At 45.1% G+C, this 18,482-nt stretch overlaps 1 protein-coding gene across 1 annotated transcript; it reads right to left on the reverse strand.

The window, feature by feature from the left end:
• Positions 1 to 445: 445 nt before the first annotated feature.
• Positions 446 to 17,321, reverse strand: LOC109764567 (uncharacterized). Its single transcript, XM_045233851.2, has 11 exons — positions 17,096 to 17,321; positions 16,837 to 17,007; positions 14,309 to 14,440; positions 13,249 to 13,388; positions 12,822 to 12,908; positions 11,712 to 11,828; positions 11,235 to 11,384; positions 10,732 to 10,836; positions 1,292 to 1,462; positions 1,128 to 1,207; positions 446 to 799 (listed from the first exon to the last, which is right to left on the reverse strand). The coding sequence occupies exons 1-11, from the start codon at positions 17,220 to 17,222 to the stop codon at positions 739 to 741; spliced, it is 1,341 nt and encodes a 446-aa protein (XP_045089786.1). The 5' UTR covers positions 17,223 to 17,321; the 3' UTR covers positions 446 to 738.
• Positions 17,322 to 18,482: the final 1,161 nt, after the last annotated feature.

Here is an 18,482-nt window from a genome sequence, read left to right on the forward strand (position 1 = left end):
GAGTGGGTTGGCTACTACACATCGGCTAGGACGTCCACACATACGTCGCCCATGTGGCAATGCCGAACAGGCGAAAAGAAGTAAGAATTTCATATAGTAGGACTTTAGGATCCTTGGTCGTTCGCTATTGTCGTAGGGTGAAGGGGTTATCTCCGCCATCGATCATAACAGAGAAGTTGCAAATTGGCAGTAGATGTAAATTATGTATCTCTTGATCTAAAGCAAAAGTTACTCCACATTACTTCAAGCCCTTTATAATGAGACAAAACACAAATGGAAGTCCCTGTATCCATTTTGCCTTCTGCAGTGGTCTGGTAGAGACCATGCCGTAAAAAGCAAGGAATTTGGGGACTGCATGACAAGCGATGCTTCAAGGTGGGATGAGAAAATGAAGCTTCATTCGGGAACTGCTGCTTGTTACGGCACTCGCATGTGCACCAGGACGTCATCTAAGCATCAATTCCTCAAAAAGAATTAACTACAGTAGTTAAGCTCCCTCAAAAAGAACCACAGTAGTTAAGTGTGTCGTATATCATTTTACATTTATGCAGCGCTCAGTAGACACAAGTCATTAACAAACACACCTCGAAGCGTGCCAGCCAGCGACTACTACGGAAAACCCACACTTGCACACAATCTAACTGCTTCTCTATCTACAATATAAAAGCATATGGACAGAACTCGGAAAAAATCGTGCAGAAGCAAGCAGACTCGTGCAGGCAGGCGGTAAACAAGCTCCTATGGGCACTTCGATACAGTCTTAGCGCCACGAGATATCCTCAAGGAATCCATAGCCTCCCTGCATATTACACAGCAGTCGTAAGTACTAGTACCACGCAACCAGGGTTCAAGATCACAGCGGTATAGCTGGTGCCCAATACCGCCGGGAACCGGAAACGCTGTTGCGTATTTAGAGACTGATGATTCGAGAGTATGCCATTTTGAATTATCTCTGTTTTTTTTATGTCTTCGACAGCAGTTGCTAACCAAATGATGTTAACAAGTTGAAAAAGGCCTTGGTGGTCGTGTTTCAAAGATTTTTAGCTCAGGTGACTGCTAGTGTAGCATTGTTGGCATCTTGAATAAAATACAATGTGCAGTAAACTTGTATGAAAGATATAGCATACCGTAAAGCGTTCTCAATCTGAAGATTCCATGGGTCCATTTTCAAACCATCAAAAAGGGCACCACAGGCCTTTTCATAATCCTGGACAAACAAAAAGAACGTATAAAAAGTTCAAAAAAAAATCCATGAAAACGATTTAAGAAAAAACAGTTCGGCTGAGCTCACCTTCATCAGCATTAGAGATGCTCCCTGCCGATAGCAGGCCTTTGGCCAATCAGGGCGCATCATTCTACAAGTATAAGCATCCGCAAAGGCTTTGTCTCCCTCGCCAATTTGGAGAAAACAGAGACTCCTATCTGAGTACAGGGTCGCATCCTCATAATCAAGGCCCATTGCCTACACTCAACAAAATAAAACAAGCATTTACTGAGTGCTAAAACATACACTGAATGACTGAACTGAAACACCTAAAAACAATTTCAACATTACCACTGAGGAAGGATTGAAAAAAGCAGAAATGAGTAAAATACAAGACTCGGTCCTTTATCAAGAACAGGCCAGTTAGTTTCACTCCAAAGGAAAAAAAAGGCCAGTTACCAGTTGTATTCAACCGAAATTGCCAAATGTTTTTTTTAATTCCAAGCTGATCACCAGCACAAATTGAGCCGTTATCACGAAGAGGAACAGAAATTTAGCTGTTACCACTAAGAGGGACACAATCTGGTTGTGAACGGTGGCTGGAGAAGGGAGTTGGGTGGGAGGTAAGAGGAAGCACTAACCCTGACACGACTCAGATATGATGATACCATTCTGAGGAATTAGACTTGTAATAAAATGGACCAACGCGCCAAAGATTATGCAGCTATAATGTACAGCACAAATGCATAAAACACATTACACTGCAGCACAGATGAATTGCTGCACCTATATGTCTAAACTGAACAGACTGGTTTTTGTAAATTGACAATACTGAAAACAGTCAGTCAGTACTGTGGAGAGCACGACCGGAAGTACCACAGGGGATCGCACACAGGGAATTTACCCAGGTGCGGTGGCGCAAGGTCCGGGGAAGGGCCCGACCACTTACTGTTCTTTCGATAAGTAATAGAATTATTCAGGCCGGACCAAGTCTTGACTTAGTTTAGGCATAGATATGACCAAATGCAAAATCCATCTTCTATTATATATCTCACTGCATACATTTTATACTCGGAACAGTAAACAAAGATGTGTATTATAGTAAAGAGCAATAGTAGCGTGGCTTTTTCAATGTGGGGCATTGTTCTTTATTAAAGATATTTTGTGATGATGCAGCATGGGGTCAGATAACTTTGAAAACAGATTCAGCAAAGGCACTGGACAATTCAGGCCACATAGGGGGCATCAAGTTATTTTGGCAAGTATTATAAATCATAGATAGTTTGATTTTCAGTAAATGCCTGAACATATTACAAAAGAATTACGGTTATGACATCAGAGAAAAAAGTGAAGCTTCTGTAAGCTATGAGACATACAGAATCAACACTTGAAAAGTATTCTTGAGGATTTAAGAATTTGCCCCATTTCAGATGACAGAAATTCTCTAGGTAATACCCTACTCCTGCTTTATTTTAATTGATGGTGGGAAACGCCTCGTGTGAGGGGGTTACAAGTATGAGGCAATCATAGCTACCGAGAAGATGACTACAATGTCGATGGCCCTCGAAGTACCCATGGCCTTGTCTTATAGCGAGGCCTAGGGTATACAAGTTTCCTAACTGACATAGGACTTCAATCGGTGGGAGAGCCATGACTTGCATGTCAAGGCAGGTTTCTTCGTATGGGAGGGCTCTTGCACGACTGGGGCTCTGGAAGGCGCCCGGACCCGTTGGGCGTTGAGTTTGGCCCACAGCCCATTGTCTGGTTTGCCATCCGAGAGGCCACCCCAGGTGTTGCACACCGTCAGTAGCCCCGAGCTCGTCTAGTATTCTTGCCTGACAGGTAGTTGATCTTGAGTTCTTGAGGCGACATCCTGGCCGGCTCCTTTGTGACCTCCGATGGACTGCAATACCCGTTGGTTCCTTCTTCGATTCTTCAAAAAACCCGGCCTTAGAAGTCTTGACTCTGCTCAGGTTGAATGTCGCCGTGATCTCACTGAGTGGTCCAAGGCCCACTGAGGAGCCCGAATTTTCGCCAACATAGTGTCTTGCCCCTCGCGCTCATGCCCACGTGTCAACTAATCTCGACACGGCCTTTACGGAAAGGGCCGTCACTCGGTATCCCGTGCCATTTGACGGAGAGCCTACACGCCGCCCCTCCATCTTTCTTCCTCCTTCGCGCCTCTCGTCCGCTAACGACGGTGAACGTCTGGATCTGAATCTGTCGCCTTCGAAGGTGACATGTCGAGGAGGACCACCCCGGGTGCTAATCGTGGAGTGTGACAGCATGGCGGCGATGGACACCACGAGCGGCATTGCAATCTTGGCCACCGGAGCGCTGACCGTCGGCAAGGGTGAGGGAAGGTGGTCCATCTCCACCAATACTTATGTTTAGCTAATAGATCTGGTAAGGCAAGGATTCCTCCCTCCTAGGAGCGTACTTCTGTGGACGCCAGCCAAGAGAGTGGATGTTGTTCTAGCTCCAACTAGTTGTGACAGAGTTATCCACACGTCCTTTCTATGCCACGGCCTCTACTTGCCCCTGCATAATTTTGTGCTCAACCTTCTTCTCTTCTACAATTGCCAATTGCATCACATCACATCAAACGGGGTTCTACACCTCGCCTACTTTATTACACCGTGTGAATGCTTCTTGGGGATCTCGTTGCACTTTGGGCTTTGGTGCTATTTCTTCGAGATGGAGCCGGGAAGAGTCGCCATTCGACCTTGCCCGGATTCAGATTACTTCAACATCCCGGTGCCTACGGCGACGAGGAAGTGGCAGAGAGGTTGGTTCTACACTCCGGACCATCCTGCAGGAATAGACGTAATTGCCCGCCGCCCTGTGAAAATGCACCTTCTCGAGAACTAGAATCCTAGGAGCAAGAGACAAACCTTATCAAGGAGTTGGTCTGCTGGTTCAGGAGGTCTTCTAGCTTAAGAACGCCGGCCTTGGACGGATGCAGATTCTGAAGACTTAGTTGGAGAGAAACTTCCAGCCTTTGGCAGCGCGGGTACATCCATGATTACGAAGGACCGAACGATCCCTACCTAAATCGCGTGGAGATCTCGAAATCTGAGCTTAAGCCACGCATGCATTTTGTGACGCACGTCCCTTTGGATGAGAATACCTTGGAGGTTGCAGTGGAGCCCTTCCATCATGGGCTTCGCCCTAACAATGTAAGGGTCGATCTTCTTTGGGCCTTACAAATTTCTTTGCCTTGATTGTACCTGTCTTAATGAACATTCCGACCTCTCATGTAAGTTTTCAAGTTCTTATCATATCCCTGCCTCCACAGCATGGTAAGCTGCCTCCTACATAACTATTGCGACTAATGCGTCTGGTATTGAGAGCAGAGTCCGGAGGGAGCGTCGGCAGATCTGTTGTCGTTCCCTGCCTTTTGCTGCTTGTGAAGAGGTTGCACGCCTCAGAAGACCTTAATGCAGCCTGCAAGACGAGAGCTGAGAGGGTTGAAGCCCGAAGAAGATCGCAGGTGAAGCCGATCTCGCTATTCCATAGAGGATCGAGGCTGCCTACCACGGAAGTGCCTCAGGGAAAGGCATCCATCCCTCCTAGCAACCGAAGGTGGGGGTGCGCAAGCCATCCAACCCAAATGGGTGAGTTTCCGTTGTTGGCCCAAAGTTCTGTATTTATGCTTGAATGTTGCTTGTTACACGAGTATCCCAACAATCACAGGCCCCTCAAGCCTTCAGGGAAAAAGCTAGCGGGTCGGCAAACTCGCCAGGCGTTGGCCTGTTCGACAACTATCCCGCCGCATGACGTGCAGGCTTCCATCGAGGGACCGGCTAGCAGGGTCAACGAAGGTGGTTTGGTGAAGTAGACATAACAAAATTCTGCGAAAATTCTTATAAAGACTGGTTCCTAAGTTTCTAGACTGAGCTTTTCATGTCGATCGTATAACCGGGCTCGGTTTCATATAAAGACTGGTTTGCAGGCCCCGGGACTTAAGACTTCCTTTAAGCTGGACGGCAAATTGTGCTTATGGTTCTTATGTCTTATGTTGCAGATCATGAACCAAAAGAAGGGTGGTTGGAAGTAGAAGCAGCTAAGCTCCTATGGCAACTACTCGAGAAGAAGGCCAGGAATGGCATCCCTAAGTTTTATAATATCTGACAATAAGCCCATGATACTCTACACTGCCATGAACACGCCATAAGTGATTTTCTCGTAATGCGGGTAGGGGGTTTTGTGGGGCGACATAACTTCACTGACTTCGTACACCTAGTGCTGAACCCACTGAGCTTTTCAATAACGACGTTGACGACCAGCATGGTGGCCAATATGTAGAGTATCATGGGCTCCGCTTCTGCTAGTGTTGCCGGTATTGGGATGGACTGCAGTAGGCATTTGAGGTCCTCGAAGGCTGCTTTTCCCTCGTCACTCCAGTGGAATTTTCCCGTAAGAGTCTGTGGAGAGAGAGTTCTTCTCGCCAAGCCAGGAGATGAACCGGCTTAAGGCTAATAAGACACAACCAGCAAGCTTTTGAACTTTGCGCACAGTCTCCGGTGGCTCGAGCTCGACGATGGCTTTGATCTTCTCCAGTTTTGCTTCTATGACGCGTTGAGAAACAAAGAAGCCAAGGAGCTTGTTTGAGGGAACCCCAAAGACACATTTTGTCTAGGTTCAATTTCGTGATGAAGCAACACAGGTTGGCGAACATTTGCTCGAGGTTGAATAGCAGGTTGACTTCATTCCATGTCTTGATGACCACGTCTTGTCATCAACGTATGCTTCCACGTTGATGCCTATTTGATCATGGAGGCATTTCTGCATTGTCCGCTAGGAAGATGGACATGCGTTCTTAAGCCTGACAAGCATTGTGATGTAGCAGAACGGTCCAAAGGGTATAATGAAGGAGGTTTTCTCCTGATCTAATTCCTTCATCTTGATCTGATGTAATAGACTATCCGTCGAGCTTCATTTTTATCCGCTAGGAGCTCCCTATTGACGAGGTATGCAAGCAACGGCCGGGTCCACGCTGGTATAATTGCGAGGTTGCGTCTGTGTTCACTTCTGTGTCAGCTTAGCCCATCCCCTCGGCAGGCTAGGACCTCCCCCGGCTCGACTTTGAGTTTGACAGATGGCTTGTGTAGGTGCTTTAGGAAAGTGTCTGCTGGGATGGGTTCTCGAGCCACGCCCATGCTAACCACTGTGTCTGCGGCTACATTATCCGAGCGCTTCACATGGTGAAACTTGATACCATGAAACTTCCCTTCGAGCTCGCGGACCGCCGAACAATAGGTTGTCATCTTTGGATCTTTTGTATCAAAAAATTTAGTGACTTGTTGAACGACAAGATCGAAGTCACCACGGCAGATAAGACATCATATGCCCATTGAGGCGACAATGTGAAGGCCGTGTAGAAGGGCCTTGTACTGTGCCATGTTGTTGGAGTCAGGAAGTTGATCTGAAGTATGTAGCTCATCTTATCTCCTCATAGGGAGATGAGAACGACGCCGGTCCCCCAGCACCTACACGGTCATGGAGCCATAGAAATACAAAAACCAATATTCAAGGTAGACATTTTCTGGGATATGCTGGACCTTGGTCTAGCAAAAGCTCCCACATGGCTATGCCCGACGGCGCCCCTATTGTTTATTATATCTAACTGGGGTATGGCAGGCAACTATGACCGGGTTTGCTTGGAAGTAATAGCACAACTTCTAGGCTAGCATGAACATGCCATAAGTGATTTTCTAGTAATGAAGGTAGCGGGTCTTCTGGGGCGACAAAACTTCGCTAACGTAATACACCGGGTGTTGAACCCGATGAGTTTTGCCATGCTCCTCCCTTCCGACCGCCATAACGACGCTAAAGACCTGCAAGGTGTCGGATATGTAGAGTAACATGGGCCCCGCTTCTGCTGGTGCGCCAATATTGGGATGGACTACGGTAGGCGTTCGAGGTCCTCGAAGGTTGCTTTTGCCTCGTCACTCCAGTGGAATTTTCCATTTTTCCTTCGAAGTCTGCAGAGAGGGAGTGCTTTCTCGCCAAGCAGGGAGATTAACCGGCTTAAGGCTACAACACAACCATGAGCTTGTGAACTTTGCGTACAATCTCCGATGGCTCGAGCTCAACAATTGCGTTGATCTTCTCCAGGTTTGCGTCTATACTATTCTGAGAAACAATGAAGCCAACGAGTTTGCCCAAGGGAAGCCCACACATTTGTCCGGGTTCAATTTCATGATGAAGAGACGAAGGTTGGCGAACGTTCGCTCGAGGTGGCTTCATTTCGTGTCTTGATGACCATTCCATCGACGCATGCTTCCATGTTGATGCCTATTGATCATGGAGGCATTTTTGCATTGTCCGCTAGCAAGTTGCACCTGTGTCCTTAAGCCCGACGGACATTATGATGTAGCAGAACGGTCCAAAGGCTGCGGAGGTTTTCTCCTGATCTGATTCCTTCATCCGGACCTAATGGTAACATACTATTCGTCGGGCTTCATTTTTGTTCGTTCGAAGCTCCCTATTGACAAGGTACACGAGCAACGGCTGGGTCCACGCTTGTATAACCGCAAGGGTTGCGTTGCGTTGACTTTTGTGTCAACTTGGAGCCCATCCCCTCAGGAGGCCGAGGCCTCCCTCAACTCGGCTTCAAGCTTAACAAAATGGCTTGTGTAGGTGCTCTAGGAAAATGTCTACTGGGACGGGTTCTCAAGGCGCGCCCATGCGGGCCAGTGTCTGCGGCTACATTATCAGAGCACTTCACATGGTGCAACTCAAAACCGTCAAATTTCCCTTTGAGGTGTCGTGCCGCCGAACAGAGGTTGTCATCTTTGGATCTTTCGTATCGAAAGTTTTCATGACGTGTTGAACGACGAGGTCGGAGTCGCCACAGCAGATACGATGTTATATGCCCATTGAGTCGACGATGCGAAGGCCGTGTAGGAGGGCCTCTTACTCGGCCACATTGTTGGAGTCAAGAAAGTGCATCTGAAATACGTAGCTCACCATACCTCCTCGCGGGGAGATAACATGGTTGGGCCTCTCACAATAACCCCCGACGGTTTCAAGTTCATGCTGGTAGCCATAGACAAATTCAAAAAGTGGATTCAAGCCAAGCCAGAGACAAATGTGGAGGCGGGCAACCAAGTTCATCTCAAAACATAATTTACCGCTTTGGTATACTACACAGCACCACCACAGGCAACGGCTCCAATTTCAGCGCAGCATTCTTCAAGGAATATTGCCATAAACGCATAATCCCATGATTATGCATCGGCAATGTTCAGGATATCGATAACTTGTAGCTGCTCGGTCGGGTGAGGAGTAGGGATTAATCGGGGAATCGGCCTATTAACTAAATTTACTGGTAACCCATTTATCGATAGGTTAATTAGGGCCATATCTATATATCTTAGCTACATAGGAACATGCAACGTACTAAATGCCTAAATGTGCTATTGTAAACAATGAATTTCACCCTTTGTAAGTCATCGGGATCATACAAGACTCCAAAATCCCACCCCATAGCATACGAATTTCACTTCAAAGATAAAGCATTTGCAGCGCTGAGAGCAGCCATAGATTGCTACAGACCAGCAAATAGTCAAATACACCACATTAGACAATAAGCAGCAGCAGCATATAGCACAGAGCAAGAGAGGGAGGGGCGGCGAGCTTGACCAGGCTCAGTGCGGCTGCTGCTCGAAGAGCTGCTGCTGCTCGGAGAGTGGGGCAGCAGCGGCTGCTCCAGCCTCCTCCAAACGAGGTTACTACTATGGGAGGGGAGGGAAGAGTGAGAAGGTAGGGGACAGGCTGTGACCTAAACACCCAGTTTTGGGGTAAAGGGAGGGAATGGGCCAAACTTTCGAGCCCAAATTTCTCTCTCCAGTTAATCGGCCCAGTGGGATAAATCGGCCTTATAGCGGATTAATCGGCCTGACAGTCAATTAATCTGCTAGACAAGTTAAGCTAAGGATATGCTATCGCATCCATCACCTACGGAATCAGGTTTATCTGGCCGATATTTTGAGCTGTGCATCAGTATCACACCAACAGTCCCATGTACAGGTAGAGCGGGCTAACGGGCTCATAATGCAGGGCCTCATGCCTCGTCTCATCACCCCTATTAAGCAGGCGGTTGGAAGTGGGTGGACGAGCTACCTTTCGTCCTCATCCAAATTTATTGCTGTAGCTACCCATTCAATGTAGAAGAATTTAAATAGCACAATTTGGATTTCGAGTCCAATGCGCTAACGGACCTTGCGCACGACCCCAAACTGATCAACGGGATATATACCGTTCTTAATGGTGTACATGACCGAGGCGGTCCTCCCGTCAGATATCAAGTATGACTCACCACACATCCCGGGGTACGACGAAGAAGCTGCAGAGGAAGCCCGAAAAAGCCACATCAACGCCAAAGAGGAGGCCAAATTGATTGCCCTCAAACACACGGCTTGTACCAGCAAAAGTTGTGCCAGTATCGAGGTCGGTGTGTCGGGGCTTGCGAGTTCAACATTGACAACCTAGTTTTGCGTCTGAACCAAAAGCCAAAGAAGAACAAACTTTCCTCCCCTTGGGAGGGCCCTTACATCATCCACGAGGTGCTCAGCGATAGAGACTACAGGCTTCACACCACGCACGTGGAACGCTGCCTAGCTACATCTTTTTTATGCTTTAAGTTATTTCCTTTTAGGCTTTCAAATACTTGTTTAGCTTGATAAAACGGTTTTTGAATAAAGAAAATACGTCTCAATAAAAAGAGCCTTGTGATTCCCTTTATCCACTGTTTTTTATCGCTAAATCTAAAAATGAACCCCTCGGAATAGACTTACGGGTTCAAACCAAACTTATCCCTATGTAGTCAGACTCAGGGGTTGCATAGCGCAAAGCAAAACCTCCAGTAGTCAGCTCAGGGGTTGTCTCAGTGTTCCCCTTATTTGTCCGGACCCAAGGGTTGCTTCATCCTCACTAACCTCCATGCGTACATACCTAGGGGTTGCATCGACGTAAGACAAAATAAATAAACCTTATTCATGTTCACGCATCCCTTAAGAGGAAGCGAAAGACTAATATGGTCAAGCCGGTCTTCTCCGGTGCCGCAGTCCGTCATAACTACCATTATACACTTCAAAACACCAAAAATACTACATTTCAAAACGCGCTCTTAGTTGGGAAACATCCAACCAATGTATGCAAAATTCACAGCTGCAAACATGCCAATTCGATGTGTATCGTAGTTTAACTGATAAGTTCGTCTTTTATGGGGTCCCTACGTTAACACACAAGAGCAATACAAAGACTGAGCCTGAATCATCGTGTTTTACCTATAGATTTATCACAGATAAAAGTAAAATTTGACATATTCTATGAACAGAACACTCATAGGCTCAAGTAAACACGTGTTTGGGTCTCTGGGATTTCCAGGTATAACCAGTGACTAACAGGTGAATAGGGAACAGGAACCTTGGGAGTGAAAAATATGAAGCTATGAAAGCACTCCAAATAACCTGGGAAGGAAAATCAATTATCAACGGCGAAAATGTGGGATATCATACCTTAGTGTATAGTTCAATTGCAGAAAGGTAATCCTTTCTCTCGAGTGCCTTTCTTCCTTGAAATTTCAAACTAGCTGTGTCCCTTTCCAGCCCCCTCTCATAGAACTGAACCAGAAAGACAGGTAATAAACAATGATCTATGGAAAAGGATATCACAAAGCAGATACCTGAAATTGAGCTGAAAAGTAAGAAATGTAGCTAAGCTCATACAAATGTCCCAAATACAATTGCTCATCATTTCTATAACTGCAGGAAGAATTGGTCCTTTCACACATATAAATTAAAAAATTATCCCCCGCACCCGTTTCAGATTTCCTTTCATAAATAACATGTGGATATGCTTATTCCAGCACTTGCACATTTCATTTCAATGATGTGCAAAATAAACTATAGAACAGGAGGGTTTTTCTTTAAGCCAAAACTTGATCATAAGTCAACTTGAACACTAGCATTATTAGTCTAATGTTAAATATGGCCTTTTCGCCCAGGTCATACAATCATACCTTTTGCCCTGGCAATGAGTATGCGTGATATATTATTCCATTGACGCTCCAATCACGTACAGCCGGAATACGAGAAGTTAAAGGAAATAGGATCTCAACATCTTCTCGTGTACCACATATTGCCGCAAACTCTATTGGCATCCTGCCAAACTGTTAATGGTAAAGAGAACATGAATCCAGAAACGAAATTTGCTAAAGAAAAAGGGAAACTAAAATAAATGAGGCATAACAGCCCAGATGTATTGGGCTATTATCCACCAATATATGCTAAGCTTTTTAAATTACCTAGGTAAAATAAAGCAATTCTACAACTTAGACAAACCGATGTGTTAAATTACGTTGTTGTAGGAATTCTTTACTAATACATGGCCAGCTAAAACAAGATCTTATTGAATAAAATATCTTCACAAGTAACAAAGATAACTGCATGATGCTGAAGACAAGCAGAAATGGGGAAACAAAGGAGAAGACACATACTTCATCAGGGACGTTTGGGTCAGCACCAGCTTCCAATAAGCACTTCATGCACTCAGTTAACCCAACAGCAGCTATTAAGGGGGTTATATTACCCACACCATTTACATCAGCACCAGCCTATATATGAAAAAATGTTACATGTGCCTCCTCTTGAATATGTCATAATTTGTGCTCTTTCCTACTCCAATTGTAGGCTGTTTTGGACATATCTTTACATGGTTTCAACTCTCAAAAAATAGCACTCGGATATTCTGACACAACGTGCTGTACAAAATCACAACAATTACACGCCATAAACTTATTTGTATCCTAGTTCCATGTGATAAAAAGTCTCGGTTAATAATCAAGATTAAATGTTAGGTTTGCCCACTGGGCACTATAAACATGTAACCAGAATGAATTCAGTTACGGAAATCAATTCAATAAGTTAAGAACACATGCTAGTCCATTGGTATGATACATATGGTCTTATTCATGAAATTCTGAGTAGTTCATCTTTTTTAAGTTTTCTTTCAGAACCAGCAAAATTATTTTGTTCATAGTTGCATTTGGAGGAACAAGTGCCTGTTGCAGCAGAAAATATTTCTTTGGATGCTGTTTAATGGGAATACAAACACACTGAAAGAAGTATGTTTCTGAGGAAGAGTTTTAAGATGCAGACAATTGCTTGTGAGGTCAGCAAAAGCTGCAGGGAGACTGGGACCTTTTGACATTTGCTGAGGTTCCATTACTATATTTGAATATCTGTTATCTACAAGAGGAACCCTCATCTCTATTGAGATGGTGTTCAAATAATTGGTTGCTACAGGCCATTGGCACATTTGGCTTCAAAGAAACAGGGGAATCTTTGACACGGTTCCTCCAAAATCCCAAAATTCTTGGAGCGGGATACCCAACTTCAAGAATTCTTGGCATTGGAGCTCTCCCAAAGACATCCTTGATATGGAGCCAACAAAAGATGCTCATGTAGAAGAAACAGTGTTAAAAAGGACTCTTTAGGGTGTAGACAGAGTCCACCACCTGAAATAACTATAAACAGTAATAGCCTCACGTACTAATCAAGTAGTCATGAACAGTTGAACACTACCAAAGCTAAAGAGCCCACAATACCTGGATTAGTAGCTTCACACATTTTAGTGACGGAGCATAAATAGATACAAGGAGAGGTGTGTAGACACCATTCACAATCTTATTGCACTGAAAAGAAACATAAAGCCAATTAGCATATATTCTTAAATGACAATTATTGGGGGAACCAAAGAAGAGTCATGTAGGTTGGTAGGTATATAGACTTGAGACTTCAGAGCATTAAAAAGGGAAATATGCACATGTTAACAGAAAATGCTCAAAATTATGTTTTAGTTTGACCCTTAATGGTCAAAAAATTAAGAGCATAACAGGAAAGAAAGCACAAATCAGCCCAGCAATACTGAATCAAACAGAACATGAGCAAGAGCAGAAATAAAAGAGCATCTTAAAAATGTGAATTTCATCAAATCACACAACCATTGAGGATTAAAAGGCATTAATTCCATACATCAGCGTTGTGGTCCAACAAAATCTTCACTGTTTGATGATGACCATTAGTAGCAGCAAGGTGCAGTGGTGTACCACGATTAGATAATGCATCAACGGAAGCCCCTCTAGAAAGCAAGAGCTCCACTATATTGCAATATCCTGGATAAAACAAAAAAAAACATTACAATAGGTCATTGTTAGATAGGAATTCTATTTACGAATTTATTTTACCAATGATACATGGTAAATCACACGTTGTTCTCTACAATTTTTAATATGTAATAAGAAACACAACAGATTAGGGGTTAGGGGGGGGAGGGGGTCCACCGGGCTCCAGCCATAACTTGCCATGCAAACTGCATCAACAGATATTAGGGCCAATTCGTCAGAATTAGCAGTTAGTTAGCATCTCTCATATCCTAATGTATGGATCTCTGGGCACCTAGCATGCATGAATTCCAAGGATTAAAGCTAACTGTCTGTAACACTTGGGTTCCACCCTGAACAACAGCTCGATCAGAGCTACGAAAAATAAGCACTAGTAGGTTCAGTAGTCTTAGTCTTCATAGGAGAACTGATTTTATTCTATTGAACTGACTGGTTTACTTCTTTTGTCGTTCGGTGTGTCTGCGTTGGTTGGGATGTGTTGACGCCAATTGGCTTGAGGCTGAGTTTGGGCTGCCCATAAAGGGCATTGCTACGCGGCCATTGCACCGAGTTGAATTTTCCTGTCACTGAAATACAGAAAGGCTATGCCAGACGAGTGTGTCGACAGGAGAGTCGGTCTATCCTGAGTTCTTGAGAATCTGACTAGGGATTTCTTCCTGATAGGTTAGTTCTAATCTCCTGATTAGAGTTAGCGACTTGAATCCTCACAATCGACCCTGCCAAATCCGTGCCAATTACTACACAAGTTCAGGGAAATAAAAGACATGTGTCATCTACTTACCAATCACATAAAACACCTAAAAGCACCCCATGGTCAATTATAATTTTCATTATGCATGTCTCCCCAAAGCATGGAAAAGAAATTTCAGCTCAATACACAAATAAAGAGGTAAAAAGTGTTGGAAAGAGACCTTCTTCAGCTGCAATATGGAGAGAAGTAAATCCTTTGTCATCAACTTTATCTGGATCAGCACCATGGTCCAGAAGATACTTCACAGTAGCTATATTTGCACCATTAATTGCATAAGCCAGAGGCGTTTCACCTATCATTAAGAATTCACAAACAAATAGTAATTTATCACAAGCATGATCTTAAAATTTACACAGGAATTATCCACAGCAATGTCGTAAGGACTCCTCTCAATACATTTTAAACACTGAATCCCAGACAATGATACAATTGGCGTCTTTTTTTATCACTTCCTCAGATTATTAAAAACAAGTGCATCATTAACACCCGTGGTACTTTTACACCTAAAAAGCACGGACACACCTGGAAGTGCCGAACTGCCGTTCTGATACGGCGGGATACGGGGAAACGCCGGGATACGCGAATTTTGCAGTATCCCCCGAATTTCGATTTAAAAAAAGAAGAAAGAACACAGGGATACGCCGGGACACGTGAGGGATGCGTTTGGGACACGGCCTGGCCCAAAACAGCCTCGGGTCAACCCAGTACCTAACCTATTTTGCAGGAACTCCCGGACGCTCTCATCTCAAGGCCGAGGTACTCCTTCCCAGCCTCCCAGGTCGCACTGGAACGCGCCGCCAGCCTCCTGGATCAAAGCCGCGTGGACACCTGGATTCGACCAGCGATCGCTGGCGCTACCCCCAGCCTCGCAGGTAACTCAGTAGCCTCTCCCCTCTCCTCTTTCCTCAACCTCTTCCTCTTTTATTCTTCAGATTTGCTTGTGCTGCTGGATGTTGCTTGCCGGCTTGCTGCTTGCTTGTGCTGCTGCTGTTGCTCATGCTTATGCTGCTTATGCAGTTATGCATGTGCTGTTGCTGCTCATGCTTGTATTGTCTTCCAATTATGTCTTGTCTTCTAATCTTCTTTACTGTTTGTGTTTGATGTGTTTTGCAAGATGGATGCAGCTTGCAATGACAACATGACATGGGGGGATGAGGGTCAATCAAGCACTTGATAAAGGAGACACCAAATGGGGCACTATTCTCTATTCTGATCTCTTTCTCATTAATTTTCTGTCTTAAATGTATATTACATGGCATATTTTTTTACTTCATATATACTCAACGTATCCCCAAATGGCTGCTTTTGGAAAATGCCGTATCCCATATCCCTGTATGTGTATCCCCGTATTTCCGTCCCCGTGTCCATGCTTTTTAGCTTTATACAAATGTTGGGCACATGGCACAGACCTTTTAAAACACATTAACAGCCTATGACAATTAAGAATAAAGATAAGGAAATATTAGGATGGCATAGTATTGGGTATTCAATTGTAAACATGAGAAAGAGAAACTCACATGAGTTGTATAAAAATGAATATCATGTGAACATCATGTTTTTTTTCCACTACATACCGGATATCACAAGATCAGATGCTATATCAGAGGATACACACATACACATCAAGCGTCAGGAGATGGTACATTTTGGCTAGTCAGTTTTCTTGCTGGCAACTTATAAGTATAGAGTAACTAATGGCACAAATTGCCAGAATTTCTGAAGATACAATATAACATGAGCATTGTAAACTTTTAACACTGCCTAATTCGAGATTCTTAGTGTTCCAGAAAGGCAGAAACCATATCAGACAATGCACACGGTTTACAATTAATGTAATGGAACATAATAGCATTTGGAAACAACTGCTTTAGAACGTGCCATGTAATTAGATAATGGTTGGAACTCAACTACCAACCAAAAATGAATATCAAAGCAACACTCCGCGAAGCGAAATTCAACAAATCAAAGCTTCATATATGAGCTGAGTCAATTAATCTAGACTTTCTGCCTTAAGCACAAACACAAAGGACCTCTAGTGGGATCTCACATTTCAGTGAAATAAGTAACTGACAACCAAAAATATTGGTTTGCATAATCGTGTAACAAGTGTATTCATAGAAAATCAATCCAATGAAACAGTTATTTTCTCTCTTGCCAAGTCATGATTTCCAGTAATAGAGCAAGTAAGGAACCAAACTACCCACCAAATTCCGTTACAATGTACTAACCAACAATTCGTGGATTAAACAAATCCCAAATCCCAAAGCAGTTGTAAGTTTGTAACTTGTGAAGTACACAATGGTCAACATGGTTTCATGATAACAAATTAATCCCCATAGCGCCATGCATGTGCGCTACTGAAAAGTATGTACGGGAGGAGAATCACACGAAATCAGATGTTGTATCACCAAATTATTTGACCAAGCACTCACGCTATGAAATGGTGTTACAAAATTAATACTAGTACATAATTACAGATATCCATATCCCTAGCTGGAAGCAAACTGCACATCAGTCAATGAGTTCCCAAACGACCCAGCAGTGCCACAATATAAATGAATCCTCCCTTAAAATTGGACAAGGCCCCTACTCACCCTGTGTGGGTCACTAACAACTTATCGAGCTACAAAAATTAGAAAGGGGGAGGGGGGGGGGGGGGGGGGGGGGGGGGGGGGGGGTTTGGTTTACCTCCGTCGTGGATGGCGTTGATATCCACCCGGAGCTCCTCGACCAGGTACCTGCACATCGCCAATTCCCCTTGGCCGGCGGCGAGGTGCAGCGCCCCCGCCGTGCACTCCACAACGGCCTCTACCGCCTCCGTGACGCGCCCGCGCCCGCCGTCCATCATCCTCGCCAGCCCTGCGAGCCCGACCGACGAGAAGCACCAAATCAGCAACCCAGCCAGAGGAGAAAAAAAATGAATCGGAGGAGGGCGTCGGCGGCGTACGTTTGAAGAGGACGAGGTCGCCGTCGGACGCTGCCTCGAGGAGCAGCTCCTCCTCCGGACGGAGGGGCGCGGACTTAGGGGGTGGGCGGCGTCCGCCGCGGGCCGGAGGGGGGCGAGGCGGCGCCATGGCGATCGATGGCTGGATGCTCGCGAGCGGCCGCCGCCCGCAGCTCGCCTAGGGTTTGGAAGCGTTCGATTGGGTTTGAAATTTCGCGAATTGGGGGAAGACTGGTGTTTTTTTTTCCCACCTCAATCGACTGAAACAGGGCCCACGCATTGGAGCATCTTTCCAATAGATGATGTAAAAGTACATTCATACATATTCTAATGATCCAATACCAATTTTGACATATACCTTGCACTCGATTTTGGTAAGATTAGATTTGACTTAGAGGCCGTTCGTAATCTCTCCGCTCCTAACTCCGCTGCGGAGCGGAGCGGGACTCAGTGCAATTTTTGCGAGCGGGCAGATGGGCGCTCCGCGTGCTCCGCTCCTTGGCAAAGGAGCAGACTATTGCCGAACAGAGCCTTAGTATGTGTAGAAGAAGGCGAAGAAGAAAATGATTTCTATCTAGCTGAGATTTTGATATGATTTGATTTGATTTGGATATGGTAGAGAAGATAAAGAAAGTTTTGATTAAGCTGGGCTTTGATAAAATTTGATTTAGATTCATTAAGTTAATGTAGAATGATTTATAGTGGGACAAGAAAAGAAAAAAAAATCGAATTGATAACCTGGCATTGCATATATTTCAGCAAACAAGCCGATTATATAAACAAATATGTATATCTACCATGGTTGCCAAAACGATGGATATCGGTGAAAACTGGGCTAAGTCCACAAACCGACACCAAATTGGGGAGGGAGGTTTAGGGGGTCAGGACGTCCCCCGCGTCGGGCTTCAACACCATGGGTGCACCCAAAAACCCTCCCTCCGCGTGTTCTCTAGATAACACTTTGCGCATCTAGAACGATCGTGGCTGGCTGGCTGTCCGCATTCACACTGGTTTAGGCCATCCGCCCCGAGTAGCCGGCTCTGGGGCTCCGCATTCATCCTGTTGCTCCACTTGCCTCAACTATTTAAGTCGGTCGGCTAAGGCCCCAAAACCGTACCCCCTCCAAGCCCTTCACCCACCGTCCAAATCGCCCTCAAACCACCTTCGCATTCTCGTCCATTATCAGCTAGCTATCACCATGGCTTACTCCTTCGACATGTGATACAAGAGCCTCATGCCGCGCGCGCCCCCAAAACGCTACGGAGTTCAACGATGTAGAGGTCAGCGCCAGCCCCACTTTGATGTGGGCCAACCTTAGAGCTCTCCAGACCGCTCGAAAGAGGAGATGTATGAGGGCGTCACCATGAAGGTCCAGCATATGCATTCGCGC

Source organism: Aegilops tauschii, chromosome 3 (assembly GCF_002575655.3).
Source record: "Aegilops tauschii subsp. strangulata cultivar AL8/78 chromosome 3, Aet v6.0, whole genome shotgun sequence".
Taxonomy (NCBI): Eukaryota; Viridiplantae; Streptophyta; class Magnoliopsida; order Poales; family Poaceae; genus Aegilops; species Aegilops tauschii.